This window comes from Corvus hawaiiensis, chromosome 7 (assembly GCF_020740725.1).
Source record: "Corvus hawaiiensis isolate bCorHaw1 chromosome 7, bCorHaw1.pri.cur, whole genome shotgun sequence".
Taxonomy (NCBI): Eukaryota; Metazoa; Chordata; class Aves; order Passeriformes; family Corvidae; genus Corvus; species Corvus hawaiiensis.
Window position 1 is genome coordinate 6,593,074 of NC_063219.1, and position 27,592 is coordinate 6,620,665.

A 27,592-nucleotide genomic window follows, 5' to 3' on the forward strand; every position below is an offset into this window, starting at 1 on the left:
GAATTATTTTTAGGGTGCCAGTATCCAAACTTGCAAACTGCTGAAATGGAACAGCCTTCTTGATACTGTCAAATGTTGCTCCTGGCACAGTGGCTTGGATCAGTCCTGCTTCCTGGAGAAGTCCAGATTGTGCTTTGCACTCCTGGTTTGGGATCCACTGTGTAGCTGGCATTTCTTCACATCATGCTGCGACACCTCAGCAAAGTCAGGACTAATGGGGAGCTCCTCATCAGGGAAGGAAAGCTGAACAAAGCCAGAAAAACATGAACAATGGCTCATAGCTCTTGGCAGCTCTTGGGCCATTAGGTAAAATTAATATCCTGTCAGTGGGGTAAAAATATTAAACTCAGTCTTACACCAAGTGAGAAACATGATGAGTCTGTAGGCGTGTGGATTTAAATCCATTGGACTGTGGTCCATATTAGGAAATTAGCAGGCGCAGTGCTCATGCCACAGCCTTCTTCATGCAGAGACACATTCTTCCTGCCAGCATCTTCCGTGCAACGTGGAAAGATCTGGCTTTCCTTATACAGTGAAAGTCTGTCTTCTGGGAACTAACGTGGGGATACAGGTATTCTCAGTAGGTGGTTTCTTTGGGTGTGGTGAGCCTAAGTATTGCAGATACTACTTGGGAAGGCGTGTGTAGTTGTTTTGTTCAGGGAGTACTTTCTTCACGGGAAGAATGCCAGTCCTTGATGCCCTGTAAGCATGGGGATATTGAATGAGAGAGGTGAGGGGATGCACGGGCAGTCTCAAGGTTTGCTGCGGCTGCAGTCCCAGACCTGAGATCAAGGCAATGCCAAATGTCTGGCAGCTCTGAAAGCTGACAAGGAGTGTCAGAGAAGCACCTACTCATGGTAGTTTGTTCTTTGTCATCCCCTGTTACTTCTTTTAACATCATGGGTGTTCTTGCCACAGCTCTGTGCTGGCAGCTGCTGATCTTATCTCTGTGTGGGGTGGATGGGGCTGGACCCATTTCTGCTAGTGCAGACAGTGAAAATGAGACTTTATTGTCTGCCTGTGCTGCTGGCAGGGTAGAGCATCAAGTACAAAGTGGCAGAGCCATGTCACTTTTAAAAAATTTGGCTTGCTTTAAAATAGATTCTACCAGGAAAATGTCATTCCAAGATGGGTGACAGATGCTGACCTGCAGGGTTCAAATAAAGAAAAGGGGAAGAGGTGATGGGCTGGAGAAAAAAAAAAAACCAGCAAATAGCTTCTACCTCTAGTAGAGGGGCCCAGACCTTGATTTTCCTTTTTTAAAAGATTTCTTCTGCATTTAAAAGAGCCAAATGGGTACATTGGAGTAAAGAAGCTTGCTCTAAGACCTTTTTTGAAAAACAAGTCTTGTGTGACACAAGACACAAGTCTTGTGTGAGAATCATTGTGGGCCAGACGAAGAGCTCCCTGACAGGGGGCAAGCCTAGTTTTGTCAGGACATGAAGAATGCTGTGGGAGGTGTGCAGTGAGGTGATGGTCACATGGGTCTGTTGAGGGGCTTGGCAGTGGGATGGTCCCCTGTGTCCCTGGAGCCAGAGGAGAAGCAAGAGTGGGGTGTGGATGTAGGTCTTGCCAGGGGGGAAGATGCTGTGTGAGTGTCTGTGTTGTGTAAGATGACAGAGCTGCTGATGCTGTTGGTGCCTTAGGGCTTTTGGGAGCTCTGAATTGTCAGCTGAAGTGGAAGAGCAGTTGAGACAGCACAAAAGCAGCAGCCAGCAGAAGTGGTAGTGGCAGCTGGAAGAGATGGTGAAGCAGTGTTTGAGCAGTTCCACTTACAGGGCAGTCTGCGCTCCCAGGAGGAGAAAAGGAGACTTGACGTGCTTGGGCACCACCTGGAATGAGTGTTTTCATGGGCTAGGCTTGTTGGACTGTATAATCAATATCACCACCATGAAAACAACCCCTTCAAAACCAGTAGTTCACTGTGTCATGTTTAAATGCTGGAACTAGTAAAACCCTTTCAAGGTTAAAGGGCCATTATGATCATCACATGGAGGCTTCATGCAGACACAGGATTACCTTGATCTGCCCTTTAGGGGCTTCTGCTTGGCAGCTCCAGTCTTGACCTCGTAGTGAAACAGTTACTTATCAATGGTACTCAGTTGTACAGTGCTGTAGTAAAAAAGTCATCTTGTTTCTGGTCTAGACATAAGCCTTTGAGCTGGGAGGGTTGTGTGCTCATGTGGGGGAGGAGGGGGTGCCTGGGTTCAGCAGATGCTAAACTGCAATAGATGCTGAGAGTGGGTTTGAGTTCCATGCTCACCTCAGTCCCAGTCCAGAGCAGCAAGGATTTTATGCCTTGTACTTTTCCAGGTGATTATTTTTCCAGCTCTGTTCTTCAAATAATTCCCAATTTTGAAGTTTGCTGTGTGTGCCCCTAAAAAGGGCAAGAACGGGAAGTGTTCTGCATTGCCGATCCTGTGTGTCAGTTGTTGCCCAGCTGAGCTGGGGGCTGGAGATCAAACATATGCCTGTCACAAGCTGTTTGGGAAGCTTTCCTGGGTATTCTCATCCTCCTTACTTTATGTTAGTGTTTAGTCCTCTGCATGTGCAGCAATTTCTAAAGCCACTTATGATGCAAGTGGTGTTTGAACAGACTGATCAGAATGCGACCAGATTGAGCTAATAATTCTTAAATTATGTAAATAATGAAAGTCTGCTGGTGTTATACAGGCTGAGTTGTGGTGCTCTTTTCTATGTCTAAATCTAAAATTACTTTGTATATATTGCCAAAATGGACTATTGGGTAAAAGAAATTAATATGATTACATTTAATATATGGCTGTTCAGTGATAGAAGATGTGGCTGGGCTTAGTGTTTCCTCAGTGCTTCGAAACTGCAGGTGTGTGGGTTTCATGGAGTGTAGGAGCTCTGACAGCTGCAGATGGTGGGATTAACTCCTTGACATGTGGTTGTTCAATAGATAGGGCAGCATGGGGCGGGGGAGCGCACTACACTAATCTGCCACACAGACTTAACAATCAAGGGCAAGCTCTGACATGTGATTACTTTTTTCATTTCACTGTCAATGCACGGAGTGTTGTGAGTGGGGAAACTAACTCATGCCACAGGGAGCCTGAGACCAGACATGTTAAAGAATCTAAGCAGGAGTGCCAGGAGAGGAGAATTAATCAACAGTTAAAATAACACCATGGAAATTTTGCCATGGTCCTAGAGCTCTGAGTAAGGTTCGGTGTAATTACTTCATAAAAAGAATTGATTGGAGTAGTCAGGAAGTGTCTCTAGAAACTCTCCTGCTTTTCTTTCTGCTGGTGTGTAGGCATTGCCCAAGTCCTTGTGACTGTGAATGTGATGCCAGGTTCACTGAGCTTCCTTAGCACAGGGGCAGGAAATGCATGTGACTCACCTCAAAGGAGGTATAGGAGCTCACAGCACTGTCTCCTGTCGGTGCTGTCCTTCCTTCACATTTATCTGGTTTTCAGCATTGATACCAAAGGTGTGGAATATGAGCAACAACTCAATTGATCAGAGCTCTTTTGCTTGAAAAAGATGACTGTGAGAAAAGAGGAGTTTATGAAGTTTAATCAAATAGGATTGCCACAGAGACTAAACTTGTTCCCAGTGTCTTCCGGTAAGAAAAAACCAACAGAAGATGCTGGGTTCAAGGTGGGCAAAGATCCTCCAGGAAAATGGCAGTTAAGATGCAGGACTCCTTGCACATAGTTGTTCTGAATTTTTAGTACCCACATGGATTCAAAGCAGATCCTCCAAAATAAATATCCATTGGAGGTACTACAGGCAGGCACTCTCTACCTGGGCATTACACAAAGCTGTAGTCAGGCCTGGTGTGTTCTTAGCTCACTGGTGCTATTTGCTGGTGGTCAAGCTGGACACCAGGTGTCCAGTTCAAGTCCTCAAAGTGCCTTCTGTTAATGCTCTGTGAGATGTTGGTGTGTAGCCTCTGTCTGTGGCTGGCCAGACAAGGTGAAAGGCCCATGGATGCTCCAGTGGGTGTTCCCTGCAGCGCAGTTTCATTGGCTTTTTTTTGTCTCCTGAAGCTACAACTGAAAATGGGGCAGAGGGGCTGCCAATGGTACAGCTAAGCAATGCCAAAGTGGAATTTTTTTTGTTCCTGCCCTGCTCCCGGTCCCAAATACATTCATGCAGTCACTCTGCCCCTTGGCTATTTTAGCTAAAGTTGTCACTACAGTATTTCTACTGCAATTTAAAAACTGCAATTTAAAAACTGGAATGAAAGTGTTAAGAATCTGACCTTGTACATGCTTTTAGTACAATTCTGTGTCAGACCTGCTGGAACTGAGAACAGCTGATTAAAATACTTACGGAGTACAAGTTAAACTTTGGGCTTTTTTGTCCATTCTGCCTGTAGAGTTTTTGTAACTGCCTGAAAATTGGTATGTCTTCCCAGTCTGTTTTGCAGTCATTAGTCTGTACTTACTTTCTTCTTTCCTATGCTTCCTGCTGTCCTTCAGATCCATCATGGAATTAATTGGTGGGGAAAAAAGAACAGGGAAAGAAATTTGTCCACTGCGCATGGCAGAAATTTGCTGGCAGTGCTATCTCAGGTCAAGTACAGAATTGTGCCTTTGTGTAAGGTACCAAGCATCTGCTCTGTGTTTCCTGCTTCAAAATAGGATAGCAGGTTTTGTCTGGAAAATAAGGCCTATGGCCAAGACTGGAGATGTTGGCTCCCTAGCACTAGGGAGGAGAGGAGCGATTACAGTTCAAGAGGCAAACAGGGCAAGAATATGGTAAGCAGTAGAAATGCTGACTCTGCTCCCTCAAAAAAGGGTAACTTGAGCCCAAGTTTGGAGGCCAGGAAAGAGCTGCTGTTTGGAAAGCAGAGGGAGGGATCTGTTGGAAAGGTCAGGAACTGATTGGATTAACTAGGGCAGCACTGAAAGCTCATAAAAAAAAAAAAAAAAAAAAAAAAAAAAAAAAGATGGGGCAAGGCTTTTTTTAACTTCTCATTGGTGGTTAGTCTTGCCCAGGATCAGACACGGGGATCTCCTTAGAAGAGGCTGGAACTTTCTCCCTACCCCTTTGTCCCAGCAAAGGATGTGCCTGTGCTCCTAGTATGGGCCTTCCTGGAGCCTGGTGTCTGCACACTGCAGAGTCTTGGATCGTGTGGCCTTCTGCCCAAGCCTTTCTTCTCGCCTCATGCCCATTCATAAAGCAGACCAGAGCATTGAGTCCTCTCCTGGATTTCTCTTCTGTTTGTTTGCTCATGCTACAATTCAAGCTGTGTCTGTTTATTCCCTGTAAAATTCCCCTGTGAGCATCTGAAGGGAAGTTTCTGTCATGTTTGCATCTTTAATTTTGAGGCACATACTCCTCTCTGGGTATGTGCTCTGGGCTGCACAGAGGAGTGGCTGAGGGAGTAGCACTGGTTTTATGTGTATCCTATGCTCTATTATGTGCCTGGGATCAGTTAGGAATGTGCTGTTTGCAAACACAAAACATGTAACTTGGAGGACTGTGGCAATCAGGACACAGATGTGTGTCTCCAAATGTTATGCATATCTGCTGTAATTTTTATCTTTCCTGAGGTCCCTGTTGGGGAAAGTTTAGTGTCCAAACATCTCTGCCTGACTTTTTCATGTCAGCAGCTCTCCAGGAGATGGTTCGGGCACCTTCTTACTTGTTGTGTGTGTCTGAAAGCTGCTGCATCCTTGGTGGGCTTGCACAGCCTCTTACCACCACCTTCCTGATAGTCTTGAGCTGATAGTTTTTTGTTGTGTAGTCTTGGTGGCCTAACCTTTTACCGAGATCTCCCTTCTGGGTTTTGAGGCAGAAGTGTTGGCATCCCAGTACCTGTAAGGAGTGAGCAGGAAAGTAAGAGAGGGACTGTAGTCATGGTGGAAAGCTCATTCCTGGGTTTAGGACCTTAGGAGGACAGGGGGGGCGCTTGTGCCACAACAGGCTAAACTATACGGCTGTAACCCAGTCTGCGGAGAAGAAGAGAAGGAGGAGATCCTGTAGCAGTGTTCATCATAACTGTTTAACAGACAGATGTGGGAGACACAGAATTCACTCCAAAAGCTTTTTGTTCAGAGCGTGCATCCAGGTTTCTCTGCAGGAGTCCTTTGCCAGCTGCTCCCCTCCTTTACCTTCTGTCTAACAATGGGGGCTCTTCTGGAGTCCTGTGTCTTGAGTGTGGCTGGGACATCAAAAATATCAAAGTTGTGGTGTTGTGCCCAGTCCTGCCTCTGGTCATCTCCCTTCTCCCATGCCAAATGTTGCCTTTTTTCCCAGTGGAGCTGTGGACTCTGCATTTTGGCTGGCTGTTCTAATTAGGTCCTTGGGAAGAGGCAGAACCCAGCTAAGAAATCTGTAGCTAGAAATACTAAAGGAGAAGGTGAAATAGGGGAGGAAGGAAGATTTTTGTTGATGAGCTGGTGTTAGAGCAGGTCAAAACCTGCTGTTTGATGTTGATCCCTGAGCTGCTTCTGTTTTTTGCTTCCAGGCTGCAATCAGAGTGGGAATTGGTGCTGGAATGTTTGATCAGGGAATTTGTTTCTTCCTTCTGATGGTCAGATGCGTGTTTCTCTGTGGTTCCTGTGTGTTGGGAGAACTGTGTTTGCAGGGTGAGGGTTGGGGTGGGTCAACCAATGATTTTCATGTTTCTCTTGTTTCTCATGGCTTGGTTGGTGCTGTCACTGCTGAATCTCTTCCTGTGACAGGATCATCCCCACCTTCCCATGAGGCTTTGCATAGGAGCTGGTGTGCTGTGTCACAATGAAAGAGTATCCAAATTGGGCACTCCCATCTTTGACAACAGCGAGCAGGGAAGGCCTTGGGAATACAGCAGCACTTTCCTCAAAATGCTTAGCTGGGTACTTCAAACATCCAGTGCCTAATAACTGTTAGAAAAACAAACTAGTAGAAAGCTGTAGGTACTACCAGTGCCAAATCCACTAAGTGGCCCTGTTCCTCCAGCCATGAGAGGTGTTCCAGACATTCCCTCTGTCCTTGCTTGTGAACCTGTCCCAAGGACTGGGAAGTGCTCATGTGCTCATTCATGTCAGGCTGGAATAGGGGCAAACAGTTGGCCTAGAGATACGTTGCTGCTGCTGAATTTTAACTTTTGTCTAAGATAGATTATGGGTACTTCAGACCTTGGGGCTGAAGTCTGAAATATCAGTCCAGCTGTCTCACAGAGCTCCCTGTGCTCCTGACCACACATCTCCCTTGGTTTGGCTCAGCTTATTAAAGAAGCAGGAAGCTGACCTGGGTGTGGGGCAGTTGGGTTTGTGTGCAGGACCTGGGGGAGGCAGGGTAGAAGAACCGACAGCAAATGCTTGGGTAAGTTAAGCCAAGGCTAAGCTCTCATTTACCAGCCCACTGAGCTGCTCTGGCGTTTGCCCATTGTTGTCTCTGTGCCAAGTTTCCAAATGTCATGTGTTGATACTGCCCCTGGTATTGATACTGCTTCACATTCCATGTCGATCTTTCCAGAGGAAACAGCCCAGGCTCTGTGTCATTAACATAGAAGTCAATTATGGTTGATTTTTTTTTTTTTCTTTAGTTCCATTAGAGCCAAGCAATCCAATATTGTGTTCAGTATTCCCTGGAGCAGGTCAGCACTTTGCAGACCTCTTCCCTGCTCCCCAAAGCACCCCCAAGCATCCTGCCAGCATCACTGCAGAATTTGAGAGTGTGTCTGCAATCCCTTTAGCAGTGGGTGGGGTGTTGGCATACAGAGACCTTGGAGTGGTGTTCTGGAGATGTTGCCTGTACAGTCATGTGGTGGAAGAGGCTGCCAGTTTGCCAGGAAAGCAGATTTACTGAACAGAGAATTTATTAAATTAAATCAGGGCTCCTGCCCTGATGTGTGGCCCAGCCAAGGCTGAGGGCTGCCTACCTTAGGTGTGGCTGAATACACTCAGGTTTTTTGACTGTTGCCTGACATGTTTTTTTGGAATATGTGTTTTGGTGAAATCCCAGCTTGATTATAGATGCTAAAGCACTATTTCTGCTTAATGGAAGTTTTTTTGAGGAGGTGGGGGGAGCAGAGTTGTGACATTTCAGCTTCCTTGTCCTTGAGCTATGCAGCTCTCTGGACAATGGTGGCAGGGTTGTCCTTCCTACTGATGGAGTATCCTCTCTGCTGAAAAGGCAGCCTGAGATAGCTACTTGCCAGTGTTAGAAAGGTGCATTCAGTCGGGGCCTTCCAGCAAATCCCTTTCCTCTGGTCTGGATTGCAACACACCCTTTAGATGCTAGTTCAGCAAATTTCCCGAGAAAAAACAGGGGAACTGTTAACTGGGAAGAATACTTTTATGGATCTTCAAAGGTTTTTCTAGGATTTCTCACAGTTTTGCACATGTGCTTTCATTGTATCCTTGTATTTCTGGACACTTGTGAAGAAGGGAGGGCTTCAGGAATAAATTTCAGGCAGTCTTGTTCTACTTTGGGCAAGTTCAAGTCCATGTTGCTGTTGGAATAGTTGTTGCCATGGGAGATGGAGGGATGCAGAGATCAGGCTTCGATGTTACTTTTGGGTCAGCTGTCATGTTTGAAAAGTCATAGGATCAGATTTTTCTGCAAAGCACTGGTTGGCATAAGCACAATTGCTTCTCCAATGGAAGTTGCTGGAGTGAAGTACTTGATGCCCTTCTAGCAAACTAGACTCTGAGGAAGTAATGGTAGGGAGGAATTCTCTCCTCTCCCAACTCTTCTCTGCCTTCTGCTGTGCCCCTGAGTGCTTATTCCTTCTCTACTGATGGAAGGAGAGGATCTGTCCAATCTGTGCCTTATGTGTCCTGTGGAGAAGAAAGGGCTTAGAGAGTAGGTGCTTTGAGTCACCAGGCTAGGAACAGAAATGATCCTCCTGCCTTCTCTTCTCCCCATCTGCCCAGATGGGCTTTCTGTGGACTTTGGTTTTGCTGTGGCAGCCCTGCACATTTCTGTTGGAAGACAAACCTCACTGAACATTTAATGGATTCCTGTGAGTGTCCAGCTTCCTTTAATATTCTTGTTTCTGCCCCTTCCCTTGCTGTTCCTGCTTCTCTCCTTTTTGTCTCTGCAAAAGCTTCATCCTTATGCTCCTGTCATTTGAAACTATCATTTCAGCCAATTTTGACAGTCTTCTCCTGACCTTCATGGTTCAGTTCTTCCTCCTTCACTGTGGAGACATTTGTGATGTGATCTTTCCTCTCCTCTCTGTGCTGCTGAAGCTCCTGTATGTAACTCCCACTTACTGCTGATCCTGTGATGGTTTTGTTTTTACCCTGAAGTTACACATCTGCAGAGTCTATTCAATGCAGTTTCTGGCTGATGTTGTTGCCTGGAAATACAATTAAGTATTGATCACTGGGCATTCAGCAGTCAAATGAGTTAATATATTATGTGTAAGAGTATGTCATTCCAGTAATGTTTGTTACCTACTGGCTGACACAGTGTGTGTATGTGTTGAGAGGAAGGGTGTAGATGGACCTTGGAGTGGTGTTTGCTTTCTCTTTTGCCTTTTAATAGTTATGAGTCCCTTGACCAGTGGTGGTCTGGGCGGTGCTGTTTTGCTGGTGCTGTTGTTTTTTGCCTGTTCCTGCTCGTTGTTCTCCGCTGATCATAAATTTTCAGAAACCTTACACTACCTCAGTGGCTACTGCAGAATCCGTTGGAAGCCAGGCTGGAGTAATCCTAGTTAACATCTTGCTTCCGGGGGCTTCCTGGGAAATGGCAGCACCTTGCTTACTCAGACTGTCTGTGATGGACCTGATTCAGGAGCTGAGTAGCTACTGGCTGGAAGATGCATCTCTCTCTGCCAAGCCTCCACATCACAGAGTGCGCAGAAGGATCCACCTTGTCCTCCTTGCTCCCTGGTGGTCTTCACTGCTCTGACTTCCACTCCTCCCTTAGACCTACAGAGGGGATCCATTGTGGATATGTGGCTTAATACGGCAAAAAATGTTTCTCTGCTGCAAAGTCTTGCTACCAGTTCACATTGGATTCTATCCATCAAAAGTCTTTGAAAACCTCTGGCCAGAGGCAGCTTTTAGTAGGAGCTGTGTGATTAACCTGAAACAGTCCCTGCCAGCTTCCCCTGTGCCACAACTGGTGTAAAACATCACATAGCCCGACCTCAGTGTGTGTGGTGGGAGATTCTTCACATGTCCAGAGAAGGGCAGTGGAGCTGGTGAAGGATCTGGAGCAAAAGCTTGGTGAGGAGCAGCTGAGGGACCTGGCATGGGGCTCAGCCTGGAGAAAAGGAGGCTCAGGGGAGGACCTCTTCACTCTCTACAAGTCCCTGACAGGAGGGTGCAGCCAGGTGGGGCTCGGGCTCTGCTCCCAGGGAACAGGGGACCAGAGGAAATGGCCTCATGTTGCACCAGGGGAGGTTTAGATTGGATATTGGAGAAAATTTCTTCACTGAAAGGGTGGTCAGGCATTGGAAGGCACTGCCCAGGACAGGAGTAGAGCCACATCCCTGGAATTGTTCAGAGGGCATCTGTGGTGCTTAGGGACATGGCTTAGTGGTGGAACCTGGACTGGTAGGTTAGTGGTTGGACTTGATGATCTTAGAGGTCTTTTCCTGATATCCAACCTAAACTTCCCCTGACTCAGCTCCTTGCCCTTTCCTCGAGTCCTGTCACTGGTCATGAGAGTGAAGTCTGCCCCTCTGCTTGCCCTTGGGAGCATGTTGAAGACCACAGGTCTCCCCTCAGTCTTCCCAGGCTGAACAAAGAAAGTGGCCTGAGCCACTCCTCATAAAGCTTCCCCTCCAGATCCTTTTCCATCCTTGTGACCCGTCTTTGGATGCTCTCTATCAGCTCGATGTCTTTTTTTGTATTGTGGTGCCCAAAACTGCACACAGGACTCGAGGTGAGGCTGCGGCAGTGCAACGCAGAGTGGGACGCTCCCCATCTTTGACCAGCGGGCAGTGCTGGTTTTTTTAATTTGTTTTATTAGTGTCTCTTCTTTCCCCAGCACTTGCCATCAGGTAAAGTGTGCACTGTCTTTGCTCAGCAGGATGGAAGGGCTGAGCCCTGGGATTCCTCCTGGCTCTCTTTTTCCATCTCTATCTGAGGAAGGGTCCAGCTGTAGCTCTTGCTGCTGTCTGCATCCCTGCCTTGTCAGATGATTAAGGGAGTGGTTCCTGCAGGCACTTGTTTCACCAAGCTGCACAGTGAACACTGTCTGGTTGCCTGTCCTTCCTCATTTCAATTAAAGAAACCATTCCAGATGATACAATCTGTCTGAATCCCTCCATGTCCTGTTTTTCCAAGGAAGATGGCTTTGAATGCTAAACCTGACTCAAAGAAATGAGGAAAACTTGGTATTTCTACCAAACCAATGAATCCATGAAGTATTGTGTGTAGGAGTGGGGGGGGAAGATGGGGCTCTGCACATAACAGATTCTAGTGTTTGCTGTTATTCCTGAGAAACAGCAAACAACTCCACAACTCGTTCCAGGTGCTGTCTCACACCTCCTCCTGTGTGCAGCTGGTCTGCTGCCAGTGCTGCAGTGGCACCTGACAGTGACATATTTGTCTGTCTGCCTTGGAAGTCTGTCCCTCTGTCCTCTGAGCATCTTTTATTTTGTTTCCCTCTCTTCCCTGTTTTTGTCTGCTCTCTCACCTTTCCCCAGCACCCCATCAGGCCGCTGCTTTGGCTTTGAGGGGAAATGCAGCATAAAATGCTGCCTGAGGCAGGTGTGGTTGGAACTAGATTATCTTTAAGGGTCCCTCCAACCCAAACCATTCTGTGATAAAATGCAGTTTCTCCACTGAATCCATCCATTGGGAATGTAATAACAAGTACAGCTGAGCAGAGCTGCCTCCCCTAAGGTGCTGAAAGAGCATATATGAAGGCATAGGTAAAAGAAAAAAACAGTACGAGAGGGGTTATAGGAACCAGTGCCTGGAGATGGAAAACTTCCCTAGGGAATGCCAATTTAATTGTCTACTAGCTAATATGCAGTTAAAAGGCAAGGAAATTAAGGTAGACTGATGTATTCTTGCTTTTTGCATAAATTAGAAGCACCAGATAAAATCCAGTAGTGTAACTATTTCAGATCTAGATCTTTCACTGTGTAATACTGTAGAGATACTGAACTACTGATTTTTAAAACTTCTCGAAGGACAGTGTAGTCAAAGGTAATCTTATTAGCAGGAAAGGAAAGGGTATTTTGGGGAAAATCTCTTTCAAATGCAGGCCTGCAAGGCATTGTCAAAAAGCATAGCAATGTTTCAGTATTCTGCCTCCCTTAGTAAGCCCTAAGGAGAGAATTTACCCCTTGGTAAACATGAATTACTCCTGGTCTCAGAATAAATCTCATTCCAGAGATTTGTTGCTGTTCATGCTTTTGTAGAAATGGTGTTCTGTTCTTCTCACTGCCTTTTATTGAAACTGCAACATCTGCACAAATAACTCTGGTGCATGTATCTCTGTTGCTAAAATAAAAATTTTTATCCTTTGTGAAAGAACTCTTGCCAGCTGTCCAAATTGTGCTGCAGACTCATGGGAGTCTACTTTGGTGGTCCACTTTGGTCAGATAAAGCAGGTTGTTTAGTCAGGTTTTGAATATCTCCATGGATGGAGACCTGGAGGCTGCATAACCTCCTGACAGTTTAAAAAATCATCAATATTATCCCAAAAACAAGTGGTTCAGTGAGTGCTCCTTGTCTCTTGTCACTGGGCACCATTGGGAATAATCTGTCTCCCTCCTCTTCCTCCTTTCCATCAGGTCTTAGGCGCATTGATAGGATTTCCTTTGAGACCTCTTTTCCAGCTGTCTCAGCCTCTCCTCAAGTAAAAGATACTCCAGTTCCTTAATCATCTTAGTGGTTCTTACCTGGATTAGCTCCCCCAAGTGTGTATCTTCCTTGTCCTGGAGAGCCCAGGAGTGGCTTCTTCATGCCAGATGGTGGCCTCACCAGTGCTGAACACTGAGGAAGGATCACCGTCTTTGACCTGCTGGCAGCACTCCTAAAGCATTCCAGGGCATCACTGGCTGCTGTTGATGCAAGGGCACATGGCTCGCACATGATCAACTTGGTTGCCTCAGGGCCTTTTCTGGAAGGATGCTCTTCAGCTGGTGTAGGAGTGCTTCATACCCCAAATTTATGTGCTGCTTCCCAAAACTAGTGTGAGTGCTGTTTGGAAGAAGGAGGACAAGTGGCTTGCTAGGTCTCCTCAGACAAAGGAAAGGATCAGCATTGGGACAGAGGTACTAGAGATGCTGTCAGACCAGCAGGAGCAGGGTAAGCAGGTACAGTGGATGTAAAGGAGGGTCACATGTTGCTTAGCTGCCAAACTTCTGCTAGGGCTGAGTTAAGCCTTTGGGAAGGCTGATCTTTTGGAAGTGAGGATTGCCCGTGCTCCCAGGGGATCTTTCCTCTGAGTCTGATTTTGAGGTCTTTGCGTAGCCCTGTATTTGAATATATATCCTTGTATTATATATGTATTCCTGTATCTTCCCCTGTGTCTGAATTGCAGCAGAGGAAGCTGCTTTAACTGTATGGCAATGCTTAATGCCACTGTACAAGTTCACCACTGTCTTTTCTTCAGGAATGTCTTGAGCCAGTCAGTGTTGTTTCCTCTGGGTGAGGGAGAGTCCAGGCATCCCTGGTGCTGCTTGAAGCAGCATTTGGCCTCAGCTCCACTGTCTTGGAGATGTGACTCTTGGGCTTATACATGGGTGGTGGAAGCAAAGAAAGCATGGTTGACTCTCCTCTCTTAGGGGCCTGGGGCCATGAAGTTGCCCTCAGCAGCCACTGGTGGGGTTTCTCTGCTCACAGTGTTAGGGAAGGATGTTGGAATGATCGGGTTTCTTGGCTGAGTGTGGAAAATCTGAGGCTGCTGCAGACCTACAGCTCCTTGGACCAGCTTGATTGCAAGAAGGCTTTGCCATTCATACAATCATAGACTTGTTAAGGTTAGAAAAGCTCTCTGAGTCCCACCATTCCCCCTGCACTGCCAGGTGTGCCCCTAAGCCATGCCCCCAAGTGCCACATCCACACACCTTTTGAATGCTTCCAGGGATGGTGCACTGATGCTGTAGCCTCTGCTGCTCTTGTGGCTGGGTGACCTTTTGTAAGGCTGGAAGCTGCAGCAGAACTTGCTGAGAGCTGCTGGGCATAAAATTAAATTCACTGTGGTCACGGGTATTTAAATTGTTTATGGGGCTGCACAGAGAGCAAGTATATGCCAGAGAAAGCAAAGAAAAAGTAAACTTTTTTGCCATGCCATTCCTTGACAAATAAGAATATTTGCACTGTGTAATTTATGATACTTTTGGAGAACTCCTTCATTGGAAGAAATGTATACACACTTGTTGCAGGTACATGGAGGGGGGTGGGGGGGTGTTAAAATGTCTTTCCTTGTAAGCAGACTCATTCTCCCCAAGCTGGAAAACCCTGTTTCTTGAAGGAGATCACACCTGGTCTTGGAAAGTCCGTGACATGGCATGTGTTTCCCAGGGCACCTGTTGGTGGGTGAGCTTTTCTCCATTTGTTTTGTGGGCTTTGAAGTTTTCCATGTCAGGGAGTACTGAGATCTGTTCTTTTTTCTTTCTTTGTCTTTTTCTTTGTCTTTTTCTTTGTCTTTTTCTTTGTCTTTTTCTTTGTCTTTTTCTTTGTCTTTTTCTTTGTCTTTTTCTTTGTCTTTTTCTTTGTCTTTTTCTTTGTCTTTGTCTTTGTCTTTGTCTTTGTCTTTGTCTTTGTCTTTGTCTTTGTCTTTCTTCTTTTCCCCACGGTAGGGGTTTGGAATGAGTTAAGTCTTTAAGGTCCCTTCTAGCCCAAACCATTCTATGATTTCTTTGATTCACTATGCCTGAAATAGCAATACCAAGCTCTTGGCTTAGACAAGGCATTCTGCAGTCCTTGTGGCATGCTTGGCTCAGAAATCTGGGTTCCCTGTGGCTTTTCAGCCTTGGTTATAAAAATAACCTTCAGCTGCACAAGTGGCTTTAGGAACAGTGACACACTGGGCCGCTGTCAGCATCGTCTGTGTGCCTGTCTGTGACTGAGTCTTCCGAGGGCAGCCTCTGTGTTGGGGAGGGCTGCTGAGAGCATGCAGGTGGGAAGGATGAGGACCTAAAATGGAAAAGGCCATGGGCAGAGGAGGAGAAGGAGGTACTTTTACCTTGTGGTGGGGGCTGAGTGTGCCAGCAGTGCTTAAGACACTGTATGGAAGGACAGACTTTGTCTCTGAAGTTGCCTTTCACAGCCTGCTGTGGATATTGTGACTTCTCAGTCACCTCCTGAGGGGATGTGCTCCCACCTCGAATGGAACATCACTTGTGCACTTCTGTGAGCTGAGTCTGAGCTCTGCTGCTCTGGGAGGCCTTGTGCCCTTGCTGGGGCTGCTTGGAGCCTGGGGATGTTTACCAGGCCTGATGGAGCCATGACCTTGGTGTGAGGACACGAGCTGCACTGCTGCTCTGGGTTTCCAGTGGGAAGCCAGGCTTGGAGGTAGGCTTTGCTTTAAATAACCAGGGGATCTGAAGGGGCTGAGAAAACAGATCCCACTTTTTGTAGGATGCCTTCTACATTGGGGCAGGAGGAGCACTTGCATGCTGGTGTAATTATTAAGTGTGAACAAAAATGATGTAGCTTGTTTTAGATCATGAAAAGCAAATGCTGTATCCATGGAGAAACCTGCCCTAGCCCAGCAGCAGCTGGTACCTTTTCCTCCATCACTGGTTCCCAAGCCTGCTCAGGGTGCAGCAGGGCTTGGACTGGGCAAAACCCAAATATGTGTTTTCTGTTCCCACATACAGGTACCAAGCTGTCCCTGGGGGTTCCTCTAACAGCAAGAGGACAAAGAGTTTGGATACAACCCCCTGCCTCTGTCCTTGCCACCTCCAAGCCTTGGTCACACTAGTGACCCTTCTACATCAATGCTTTTGGGAGCAGTGGAGCTGGACACTGATTGGGAACTGTGGGTGGGATGAGGGCAGGGAGCTGCTGGGCTGGCTCCTGTGGAGCATCCTCTCTGCCAGAGGACATCTTGACTGGCTTTTTGCCTGGCCCATGTTGTCCCTCAATTCTGTTCTTAGAGGAATAAGAACACCTTCAGGGTTGTGCACTGACAGCTGCCAGGTCACAGCACTGTTGCGTGTGCCCCAGGAGACGGTCCTTACATTTCCTAGGCTCTTTCACTGGACAAGAGTAGCTCACAATTTACAAGTGACACTATGTAATTTAAAAAAACAACCCCAAACCACACCCAAAATTCTGCTTTTGGATGTAGTCTGACTTCCTTCAGGAACTTGTCCCACAGCTGTAGGCATATGCTCATTCTTGCTGTTACACAACTGAGGCTAAAATTAACACATCTGTTGTTATTTAACTTCAGTTTGCCAAAATACTATGTTTTGAGCAGCAACAGCGTTACTGTTAAGGATCATCAGGGTTCTGGAAATAACAATTAATGTTACATGTTGTTTCTTAATGTCTCATAGCCAAGGTGGAGCTTTGCAGGGGGGTGCAAATACCTGGTGCTGAAGGACCCTCCTCTGTCCATGTGGCATTGCACATGGCATTGCACATTATTGAATATTTCTGCTCGTGGCTGAATGCTCCAAGTAATGTAGTTTCCTGGAACTGTCAAACCCTCTTGGTTGTGGAGCCAAACTTAAATAGTGAGATCTTGGGGCAGGGAAGCCTATAGTGTTACAGCTTGAACTCAGTTCAGCTTCTTTCTGAATGCCTAGAAAGGATAAAACGGGGATTTCTGAGGTAGGATTTATAGATATATTTAGTCTAAGGAGTTCTTTATGGAAAGTAGTCATATATATAGTGTGTGTATATATAGATACATATATTCAATTTTTATTTTTAGTCTGTGTCCTTTACCAAAAAAAACCCCTCAAGATTGCTGAAATTAAGGAAGCTATCCTCAAAAATCTGCTGCTCTGCCATAAAAGCAGGATCCTGAGGATTGCCAGGAGTAATACCAAACACTTGATGTAGGTGGCAAAAAGCTATTGTGGTTTTTTTAAATCTGTTTATATCTGAGATGTCTTGTACTGCACAGATCAGAGGGAAGAAAGAAAAAACATGTTCTCGCTAAAACGAATAATTGTCAAGTTTTACAGTATGGAAATTACCCTCAGCTCATGTAATGGGGCTTGCTCACCTTTCCTCCACACAGAGGGTTTCAAAGGGAGGTGTTGTTAAATTACCCGTGGAATGGGCTGGAGAGGGGTATTCAAACCCTTCTGATTTCACAGGAAAATAATTAAAATGGAGCTGCGGTTTGGCTTGATCTCAGAGATGCTTGCAAGCTAAATAAAAATAAAAGACTATCTTGGGAACAGTCTGTGCCATTAATTAACCAGCTAAATTCTGCCTTCACTGTTCTTCAGTGGGTTTCCAGTGGTTTTGGCACTCAGCATCACAACTGGAAGCTGCCAAACACAACTTTGCTCCTTCCAGCAGCTGAACAGCCTTCTGAGGGGCAGGCTAGGATATGGAAATTGGAGTCTAGGGAGCCAGGTGATGGAAAAGGGCAGGAACTGGCTGCTGGCAGAGGAGGGATATGCAGCTCCTTTCCTCCAGGCACCCTCTGGTCATCTGTTGCCATTTTCCCCAGCCAGCAGCAAGGTTGTGTTCCTGCCAAGAAAACAACTTTTGTGTTTCCTTAGATATTCCACTACTGTTTGGGGGAAGAAAACACCAACCAAACATGAATTGCTGTTATTAGTATAATTGGCCAGCTGGCTGAATTGGGCCTTTTTTGTTTTTTTTTCATTAACAAATGCTGCCAGGTGCTGTTTTTCCAGTGAAGTCATGAGTGTGTTTCCAGATGAGGGGCAGATCTTCCCAGCACTGCCATGGCTGAGCATGCAGGGCATCTGGGCAGGCTGGAGCAGCTGTGGTGTCCTATGCAGGCAGCCTTCTGGAGATCACTGGAGTGTGATAATAACTCCATAATATAATAATAATACTTATGTGATAATTGACTGCAAGTCATCCTTTTTTCCCCTGAAACCACAGAAATGTGGAGTGATCGGGGGTGGGCATAAGAGTTGGTTATTGGACCGTGCAATTCGTTGTTTCAGCATCTGCTTTGGTATCACAACAAACATGGTTTTAGTAAGTGCTTTTTAGGAATTTATTTTTCTGGGAAACGAGGCTGTGGAAGCTCCAGCTTCATTCTCCCTGTTTTAGAAACTCAAAACGTGGCAGTGATTGTTGGTTTTATGGAAAGGTCCCCTTAGCCCCAGCAGATTTGTTCTGTTGTTAAGAAATTACTAAAGGATGCTTTTGTTTAAATCATCCTAAAAGATCTGTAACTTCAGAGAAGTTATCCTTAGTGTCTTCTCTTTTTTTTTGGGGGGGGAGGGGGAAAGGGGTACTTTTTCTTACCCAGACTTAAGAATAAGCTAAAGTGAAAGGCATGATCTTTGGGGAGCTTGTTACTGTATTGGAATTTGGGTATTTCCAGCACATTTCAGGAGAAAAGTTGACTAAAATCAATTTTGTTTAAAATTTTATAGCACTTGCAACAGATCTCCAGTAAAAATATTTGTGATGGTATTTTACTTTATATTGGATATCAGTGCTCAACAGCTGTTTTCCAAATACTGTATTTGGTAAATAGTAGCTACTACTCTTTTTTACAAGCTGCTAGTGATCAGCTGCTCCTTAAGGCTGCCCTAGATATATTTCAGAAATTCTTCCTTGTGAGAGTGGTGAGACCCTGGCACAGGTTGCCCAGAGAAGCTGTGGCTGCCTCATCCCTGGAAGTGTCCAGTGCCAGGTTGGTTGGCGCTTGAAACAAGCTGGTCTAGGAGAAGGTGTCCCTGCCCATGGGGGGTTTGCAATGGGATGAGCTTTGAGGTCCTTTCCAATCTAAACCATTCTGTGATCCTGTGCTAATGATCTGATCTACTTACTTGTTGCTTGTTTTTTAACTCACAGCAAGGCAGGTTTGATTTGTTTGGCTAAAAGTTGGGGTGCAGGGTACCCTCTGGATCTGCCTGCAGCCTGCCTGCCATGCCAGCAAGTTCAAAAGCATCAAGGGTTGAACAGAATCTGTTGTACAGGAGCCAGGCTCCATCTCATGTCTATTCTCTTCTAGGTTTGGAAGAAAAAACAGTTCTTTCCAAAAAAGAGAAGCTGAAGCTGAGGAAGGAAAGATGGCTGCAGAGTGAGTATTCCTGTGACATGGTATCACAGACCATAGTTAGACTGGGTTGGGTGACAGTGCTGGGAGAGGCTGAATGTTTCTCAGAAACCTTCATCCCTCCCCAGCACTGGGTAAAAGTTCCAGGCATTGCTTCTCGGTGTTCAGCACCAAGACTCAGTCATTGCCCCAGTTCTACTTTTGATTTTTGACCATGTGTAATATATATGACTGCTTAAACCCTTTCTTTATCCAGAAGGGCACTGTGCCCATGTAAGTTTAGGATATTTTTCTATCTTTTAAAGCTCTGGTACAGATGTGAGTAGCTGTCTAGTAGAGCTCCTCCTCACCCAGAATCTGTGGGGATGGCAGGACAGGCTGGAGCTGAGCTCCATGCAGCCACCAGCTAATCCCAAACCTCTGTGGTGAGAGCCTGCAGGGGGCTCTCCTGCCTCTCAGTAAGGGAGAACTCTGGACACTGCTGGTTGTGTTACTGCTCTTTCCCACATGCTGCAGGTCAGTGAACCCACTTACCAGACAGTCTGGCCTTTCTTGAGGCAGTGAAATATGAGCTAAACAAATCCAGCCCAAGGCAGAAATGCTTCTTTTTCCTGTGGGAAGTGTCTCTATTTTTGCTTTGAGTGTCTTAGCACAGTAGGGGACTATGCTGTCCTACCCAGTGTAGCAGAGAGACTCCTTGTGCCACCTGAAGCTGTTCTTGGGACAGGCTTTTCTCCTAACATCTTCTTGCCCAACAGAGTTGGACGCAGACTGTGTTTGGGGCAGAGGGGTGTGGCTTTCTACTACACCAAATGCTTCCTGTGCCTGAGCTCTGAGCACAAGTTCATTAACCTGTGATTTCACCAGTTGCACTGAAGGTGTGTCTGGCTCTTCTTGGATAAAAAGCTAAGAATTTAATACCCATGAGTGTGAGGGAAACCTCCTCCCAAACAACCAGCCAACAGCTTCCAAGTGCCTTAACATCTTTCTTGGACACAGAGCACAGATGGCTATGCTAGTCAAGGTCAGCCACTTTGCAAAAGCCCAGGAGCAGGATCCTACACTGTCTTAATCCAGCCCTCCTGATGCCTTTGTAGCATCACTCTTTCCCAAGATCATGTGTGCTGTTCTGGCCCTGCTGTGGCCTCTTTCTCTTTCTCTTGGCTCTGAAATTACTAAGATGAGAGAATATGAGTAAAACGCAGAGGCTTTGCTTTGAGGAGAACACCAAGACAGTAAACTGCAGGCCAAATTTTCTGTCTTTAGAGATACTAGGTGTTAGAAGTGCTTTACAGGCACAAAAGTACCTAAAAACTCTGCCAGTTCTTTGTGGAGAAAGAACTCTTTGTCCCCAAAAGAGAACCCAGTTTGGACTGCTGAAGTTATTACTACATCTCTGTTTTCCTAAATCTGAGTTTGTTGTTTCTTCTTGGCCCAGGGCTGCTTTTGTGACACTGGATGCCAAGACCCTGGGAACCAAAGTTCAGCCCAGTAGTGCAAATGCAAAACTTGGAGCTTTCTTCCATTCCAATAAGTAATCTTAGGAGAGACTAGAGAGGGGAAAAAACTTATGTAATGCTTCAGACATTAGAAGTATGCACATTTAAAAATACATATATTGCATGGCTCCTCAGACGAATAAGACCTCATAGGAAAAGAATTTGGGATGTTTGCGCAGAATCAGGTGTTGAAAATTTTGAACACATACTGTTTATGAGCACTGAAGTACTCAGCTTCATAAAGCCAGACCAAAAAAAGAAGTAATGCAGAACAGAAAGCTGTGTTCTTGGCAGGGATTGCTGTGAGAAGTGTTTCCAATCCTGATTTGTCAGAAACATCCATGTACAGCAGAACTGTAGTTCCTGAAAAACTGTTGCTCTTTGATTCAGCTGAGTTGGAGAACAAGCAAGGCAAAGGTATTAAAGGAGCCAGCCACTGAATTTGAGCTCTGCTTCCTTGACTGTGAGAGCAGGATTAGAACCAGGATTGCGGTCTGTAAGTGGGACTGGCTGATTTTGTGCTCCTGCCAAAAATACTTGGGCTTCTGTGGCCATGCTGCCTTGGGAGTTGTTGGCCTCCCTGTGTCAGCAGCTGAGCCCCATGGCTTCTGGTACACCGTCATGTCCGCACAAGGCATTTGTAGCTCAGCACTGAGGCTCATCCTTACAGATGTCCAAGGGACTTTTGGGTCAGGTCAAGACATCTTGGAGTTCAACTGGAGGCTTGTAGCAGTACTGGGCTTTTGTGGGCTGTCCTAAAGGACATGTTCTGCTGGTGCTCATCCTGGAAGCTGCTGGCTTTGAGAAGCGTGAGCAGCTGTGGGACTTACTGCTACACCGGGGAGCCTCAAGGACTGAGGCAGAAGCCTGTGGCTTTCAGTGCCCAACCTCCTAAGACAACGAAGGAGACAGATCTAACATCTGTGGAGCTTTCTGTGCCCACACCCTTGTCAGAGCTGCTGCTGGGAGACTGGGAAACCTGGTCCTGAGAAAAGCCATCTGTGTCTGCCACTTGGGGCGGTGCTTTTCCAAGAGTCCAGTTTATCCAGCATCTGACTGCTTGCACTCCACAATGAGTCATGAAGATGGAACCTTGACTCGCTCCAGACTTAGTAAACAACTGAAATTAAGTCCATCTTTTCTGCCTGTGCTAGGAGACTGTTGTTTGGTCCCAACAGCAATGCAGAGAGGGGGCTGTGCCTGTTTAAGGCCAGATGCGGAATTGACTGTATTTGGGTTGTCCCTTCCCCTCTTGTTTCCCAATTCCATGCAAGGTCAGTGTGGTTTTTGCCGTGCCAGGACTCCCTGTGCCGTTTTTCTGCGAGCAATGAACAGTGTAAGGGATGGAAAGAGACAGAATCAGTCTGGGAATTTCACTTCCCATTGCAATGTCAGAAGGGATGTATATAGTTCCAAGCAAACACATCAATGGAGGGAATGGCCCAGCTTCATTTTCTTCATTTTTTCCCTGGTTTAAATCACTTCTGGCCTGCTGTAAATGGTAAAGCAGCCTAGCTCAAGGGTTATCTCCTGCAGGTGTTTCCCCTTCTTCCAGTAATCCCTTGTTTCTGACTCAGAAATAGAAAGTGTAAAGATGGCCAAGCAAAAGCAAAAAGCTGAAGCAAAGCGGAGAGCAACACCTGTGGTGGGAGACATGCAGCCCTTGATGGAAGCCCTGCCTGAGCTCTCTGACCTGACCACAAGTGGCAGAGGCAGGAAGCCTCTCAAAAGGTATGTGCTGTTTAGGGGTGGGCTATGTATTTCCCTGCTTCCTGTGGGATGAAGTGTCCTTTGGCTCAGCTTGTAGCTACAGGCAGCGGTCAGGAGAACAGGGTCTCATTCTCAACTCTATTTTAACCCTTCCATGCTTCACCTGACCCAAGAAAAAAAAGATGGAATGTGTCTTCTGAACCCACAGCTAAGAGGGGAACCATATTGCTCAGATGAGGCTTGGCATGAGACAGGCTGGGAGCATCCAGATGTCCTGGGAGTTGCAGGAGTGGCATGTAGGTGTCCACATTGTAATGCTGCTGACCTCACCTGATAACCTGGGCTTGTGGTGTTGCAGCCTGACATTTCATCCTTCCAGACCTTCATCCAGGCTTTCTCCTGAGGCAGTTCAAGCCCTTTGAGCAGAGCCCTTTGTGCTCTGGCCAGAATCCTTGTTGTCTTGTAATGTGATTTCGGCCAAGAGCATGGCTGAGTTGGCTGTTCCCTGTGCACTGTCAGCTCCCTCTCTCCCTATCCCCAACCTTTGCCAAAAGTCTCTCCTTTTGGAAGCCCGAGTTGGTGCCCTGGAGGTGGGAGTTTGACATGGGCTCATGTCACCTACATTGCCTCTGAGCTGCTAACCCAAAACCAGCCCCCCTTGGTACTGGCGTGGAGGAACTACAGGCTTTTCTTCCCCTTGCTGGCTTCTGGCTTCGTGGATGTCTGTATAGAAGTATTTGAAATAATCAGAGGAAGCTTTTATAGGATTTGAATCATTACAGAAAGGAAGGGTAATACTCTGGTGATTTGTCAGCAGAATTAATAAAAGATTAGATTCTCCAGGAATTGGATCTCCTGCAGGGTAAAAGCGCATTACAGGGAGATTTTTATTCTGTTTTATAATGAACGAAGGCAATGAAGTGTAATGAAGCTGGGCTGCTAACAGGGTCCAAGTAAACAGGCAGTGTGCTGGTGGTTTTGGGGGGAAATCCATCCAGGAATGTACTCTAGAATAACTTTCCTTTAGGCTTTGTCACCCTCTGCAGAGCTGCTCACCTCTGAAGGGACTGCCATGACGACTTGGTGGCATACATAGGTTTGGCAAGCCCTGCTGTGGTGACCAAGGGTTGCCATCCAGCTTGAGAAAGGATTTTCCTGAGCTTCTGTGAGCATTCCAGGGAAACTAGGACCAGAAGCTGTTCCTGTGCTGAGCTGTTAAAAATGTGGAGAGGGAGAGGAGAGGAGATTAGCAGGAGCTGATTGAATAGAGAGGGGTGATGGAGATTAGTGACATGAAGGAATGTGAGGCAAGGGGAGTAAGAAGAAAGGAAGAATGGGGAGAAAAAGGCAAGATAAGAGGATGGAGGGTAGCGTGGCAGAGAGGGAAATAGGAAGAGGAGGTCAGTGTAACAAGAGACCAGATCCTGCTGTCTTGAAGAGAAGGTGAGAAACTGTTGTGTTTCCTGACCTTTGGGGCAGATCAGGTGGGGTGGCCGTAGCCCCCAGCACCCACCAGTATGAGAATATTCCTCCTTGACCCTGCTCCAACAGAGAGGTGGGATGCAGGCCCTCTTTCTGCCCCTTGGCCTGTGTGCTGGGGCTCTGCATCAGGGCAGACTGGGGAGGAGCTACCCCATGGAGGCAGACCCTTTTCCTAACGTGTTTCTCCTGTTAACTTTCGTATCTGTGTAATCCTGAAGAACAGAACGTCCAGTTCTACCAGCAACTCCCCTTGTGCACCACTAGTCCCAAAAGCAATCTCTGCCCTTCCTGCATGTCCCTTGCTGGGCCTCAGTGCTGGCTTTGTGGTAAATCTCTGCTGCTGCTTGGCATCGAGCACCGCATGGGATGGGGTTACACCTCTGGTCTCCTTGGACTTTGCCCAGGAATAAGAAATGTGTAGAGAGATGGCAGATCTGTACCTGCTGTTGCGCATCTTCTGCACAGAGTGCATCATCCTGCATTACAGCACGTTATATCCCAGTGATCGCACTGCAGGAACCAAAGCAGGGCTGGCAGATCCCTCCTCTTGCTGAGTATCCCTGGTGCTCCCTGTAACGGATGGCTGTGGAGCTGGAGCTCCGCGGCATCAGCAGTGAACATGAGCTGTGCAGGGGTGACATGTGTGGTGGGGAGGGGAGGTTTGATGGAATCTTTTCTCTAAGCAACAGGATCAGTTTGATCTGGAGGTCAGTGATAAGCAGAAAGTGATCTGGGCGTGGACAGCTAATGACCAGTTCTGGCACTGAGCAATCTGGTTTTCCTGTAATGCCTCCTGCTCTGTCAGCCTTGGGTGGAAGGAGTTTGCATTTCTGTGCAATGCCTGGCTATGGAAATAATTGCCTTTCAGGACAATTTCCATGCAGGACAATTAATTACCTGTCCTTTCTGGGAAGGCAGATGCAGAATCCCTGAATTCTTTCCATCTACACAGCCATTGCTAAATTAATGCTCTAACAATCACTTGTTTTGTTTCTTCTCTGCACAGGCACATAAAAGCAAAGGCAGAACCAGCAGACTTCTGTCTGTTGAAACAAGCTCAGAAACATCAGCTCCTGTAAGTACCCAGTTGTCAGTGTCCAGTCCCTGCAGAGCCTCACGGAATGGTTGAGACTGGAAGGGAACCCTGGGGATCACCTGGTCCAACCCTTGTGCTCAAGCAGGGTCACCTAGAACTGGTTGCTCAAGACCCATGTCCATGTGGCTTTTGAATATCAACAAAAATGCAGAACTTAAATGTTTCCAAGTAACTCCTGGACTTAGTCTGGCAACTCCTTATTCCTCTGTATAATCTGTTGGATAGTTTATACTGCCACCAAGAGCTTCCTTTTCCCTCAGCACAGCTCTCCTGGGACTAGGCTCTCTGATCTGGCAGTGTTTGCTTTCTTGTTTCCAGGACTTCTGTCAGTTTTGAGCCATTCAGCTTCAAACTGAGGCTGAGCAGTCAGGCTACAGTTCCACCACTGCTCTCCATGAATACCCTTCTCTGTCAGAAACAGACCAGTGTTGGTGCTGGGATGCCTTTCTTGCTCAGTTCTTCCTGCCTTTACTTTTTGGTGGTCTGGGAAGTCTGTGCTTCTTGGGAAGGAAAAAGTTTGGAGGAAGGTCTTGAGGTTTCTTTCCCAAGGTATTAGTTCAGATGAGGGGTTCCCTAAGCTTCAGCTTATTGCTCCAACACAAGCTTCAGGTTTGGCTCCTCTCTCTGTTCCTCTGGCAGGAGCATTGAAGGGAAGGGCCATGCTTGGGAGGGAAGTACCTGCGTGCTACCAAGTGTGTCTGGCAAGGCTATGGAGAGCCTGGCAGTTTGAGGGAGATGGGGATGCTGCAGTGGATGTGGCTATGTGAAAACTCACAGGTTTTCTTTTATACTCCTGCTCTGTTCTTGTTCCTCCCTGCTTGCTTGCTTTTTAAGACAAGGCCATTTTCCCAGGAAGCAGCTGTGACCAGGCATGCAGAGGTAATTCTGTCATGCTTTTCCCATAGTGTCCAGCTGGTGTTGCATGTAGGATTACTGAGGCTCAATGTTCAGCAATAAAGAGAGTCAGTAGATGAGCTTTCTAAAGAGAATTTGATTTTGTGCTGGTGCAATCTGAAGTCATTTTCATTCCTGGTGATTCACCAGATCCACAGTCTCTTGTTTCTGGTTTACTAGGGAAAAGCTCTAAAAAAAACCTTTCCCAAGTGATGCTGGACACTAACGATTGTGTCTCTGTGGCATGAGATCAAAGTCTCTGGCTCCTGTGAAGCTGGCAGCAATTTGAGCTTTGCCCTTGGCTAAATTAGGTTTATTCTTGCACTCTCTTTCTCTGAGATTTACACCCAGGATCACTCTGTCTCAACAGAAATCTGCTGCTTTATGAATTGGTCCTTATCTGCTCAGTTCCATTCACATGAGGCACTTGGAGAACTGGTGTGTTATTTTTCTTTCCTCAGAGAGGAGGAAGTGGCTCGGTTTCATGAGGCTGTCACCGATCCCCAGTACAGAGCCAACCCCCTTCTGGCGATCAGCAAGCACCTCTCCAAGAGGCTGAGGCAGGGGGAAGAAGGGGAACCCCTTTAGAGCTTCACCTGGGCCCAGACATGCGCAGGCTGCGAAGGAGCACATCCCTGGCACGACCTCCCAGCCACTTTGGTCCTTGGAGGCAGTTCAGCAGATGATTAAATCCAACAGCCCTGGTTTCTGTCAGCAGGAATAACGCAACTCTCTCCTGACAGGGACAGCTGCTCCTTTACAGGCAGTCTGCATGGAGCAGGGTGTTCTGTGAGATTCTTGTGCAGGCATTAATCTCCCTGCAAAGTGTCTCGATACATTTGCTCTTCTTGTGAGCAGGCGTGATTTCTGAAATTGTGCCAACAGCCATGTATCTGTTTTCTGTCATTTCTGTCCCCCCTTCCCCCCCCCCCCCCCGCCTTCCTGACAACTCTGAGAAGAGATTCTTGCTTGCTCTGTTGGGATGGTTCAGGACCCCAAGCCTGCAAGCCCAGGAGGCTTTTGGAGTTTGTCATGACCAGTGCTGCTGTTCATAGACATTGTTTTCTGTGAGAAATTTAGCTTTGGAATAAACATACTTTCATACAGCACTGGGTTTGTCTGGTTCTTGTTTTGGTAAATAGGAATTGAAATTAGAGTTTATTTCCTTCTCTGGAAAAATGACTTAAAATAATTGTTCTTTCCATGTGTACAGTGAATCGGGAGACTGCTACAAGCAATGAGAAATGACTGCAGATCACGTCTAAGTCACAGACTTGCCTTCCTCCTGCCCTGGAAGCACGTGCTTCCTGTGGGTGATGCTCATCCCTTTTGGCCTGTGTTCCCTGTTTGGCCTGCCCTGTAGGAAGCATCCCAAAACATGTCCAGCCTGCAGGCTGTGAACTTCAGCCAGTCACTTTCGGGATTGGGAACCTCTGGAGCAGGCTTTTCTTTTACCAAACACCCATGTTCACAAAACCCCAGTGAATTTTCATGGGGGACAACTGAAGGCAGGGCCAGATTGGAGATGATCCTGATTTGACACCCAAAAATACCAGTGCTGTCTTTTGAACCATAAAAAAAGTTTACTGATGCTTCTTAACCTTGGGAAAGCAGCCTGCTGCAGTTGACACTGACCCAAGTTAGTGCCTGAAACCAGCTGTAGTGGGGGTGGCTGGCACCTTGATCATACCTGTCTTGCCTCAGTAGTAATGCTGCTGCTCTTCTCTCTCTAGGCTGGCACTGTTGAATAAAGGCTTTGTCTGGTGCCTCTTGGCTCTGGCAGTGCAGACACTGTTGCTGACTCTGCCTGTTAGAGAAATGCCACCCCTTTTCCAACAGGGCCTGGCAGGAG

General features: G+C 46.8%; 1 protein-coding gene across 2 annotated transcripts in view; it reads left to right on the top strand.

The window, feature by feature from the left end:
* The window catches only part of SLX9 (SLX9 ribosome biogenesis factor), a 40,055-nt gene extending 13,206 nt beyond the window's left edge, over positions 1-26,849 (top strand). For both annotated transcript variants that reach the window (XM_048309814.1, XM_048309815.1), the window contains exons 3-6: positions 19,015-19,083; positions 22,136-22,289; positions 24,757-24,825; positions 26,202-26,849. In XM_048309814.1, coding sequence (XP_048165771.1) covers positions 19,015-19,083; positions 22,136-22,289; positions 24,757-24,825; positions 26,202-26,328 — 419 coding nt within the window. In that variant the 3' untranslated portion in view covers positions 26,329-26,849. The remainder of the gene's footprint in view (positions 1-19,014; positions 19,084-22,135; positions 22,290-24,756; positions 24,826-26,201) is intronic.
* The last annotated feature ends 743 nt before the right edge of the window (positions 26,850-27,592 follow it).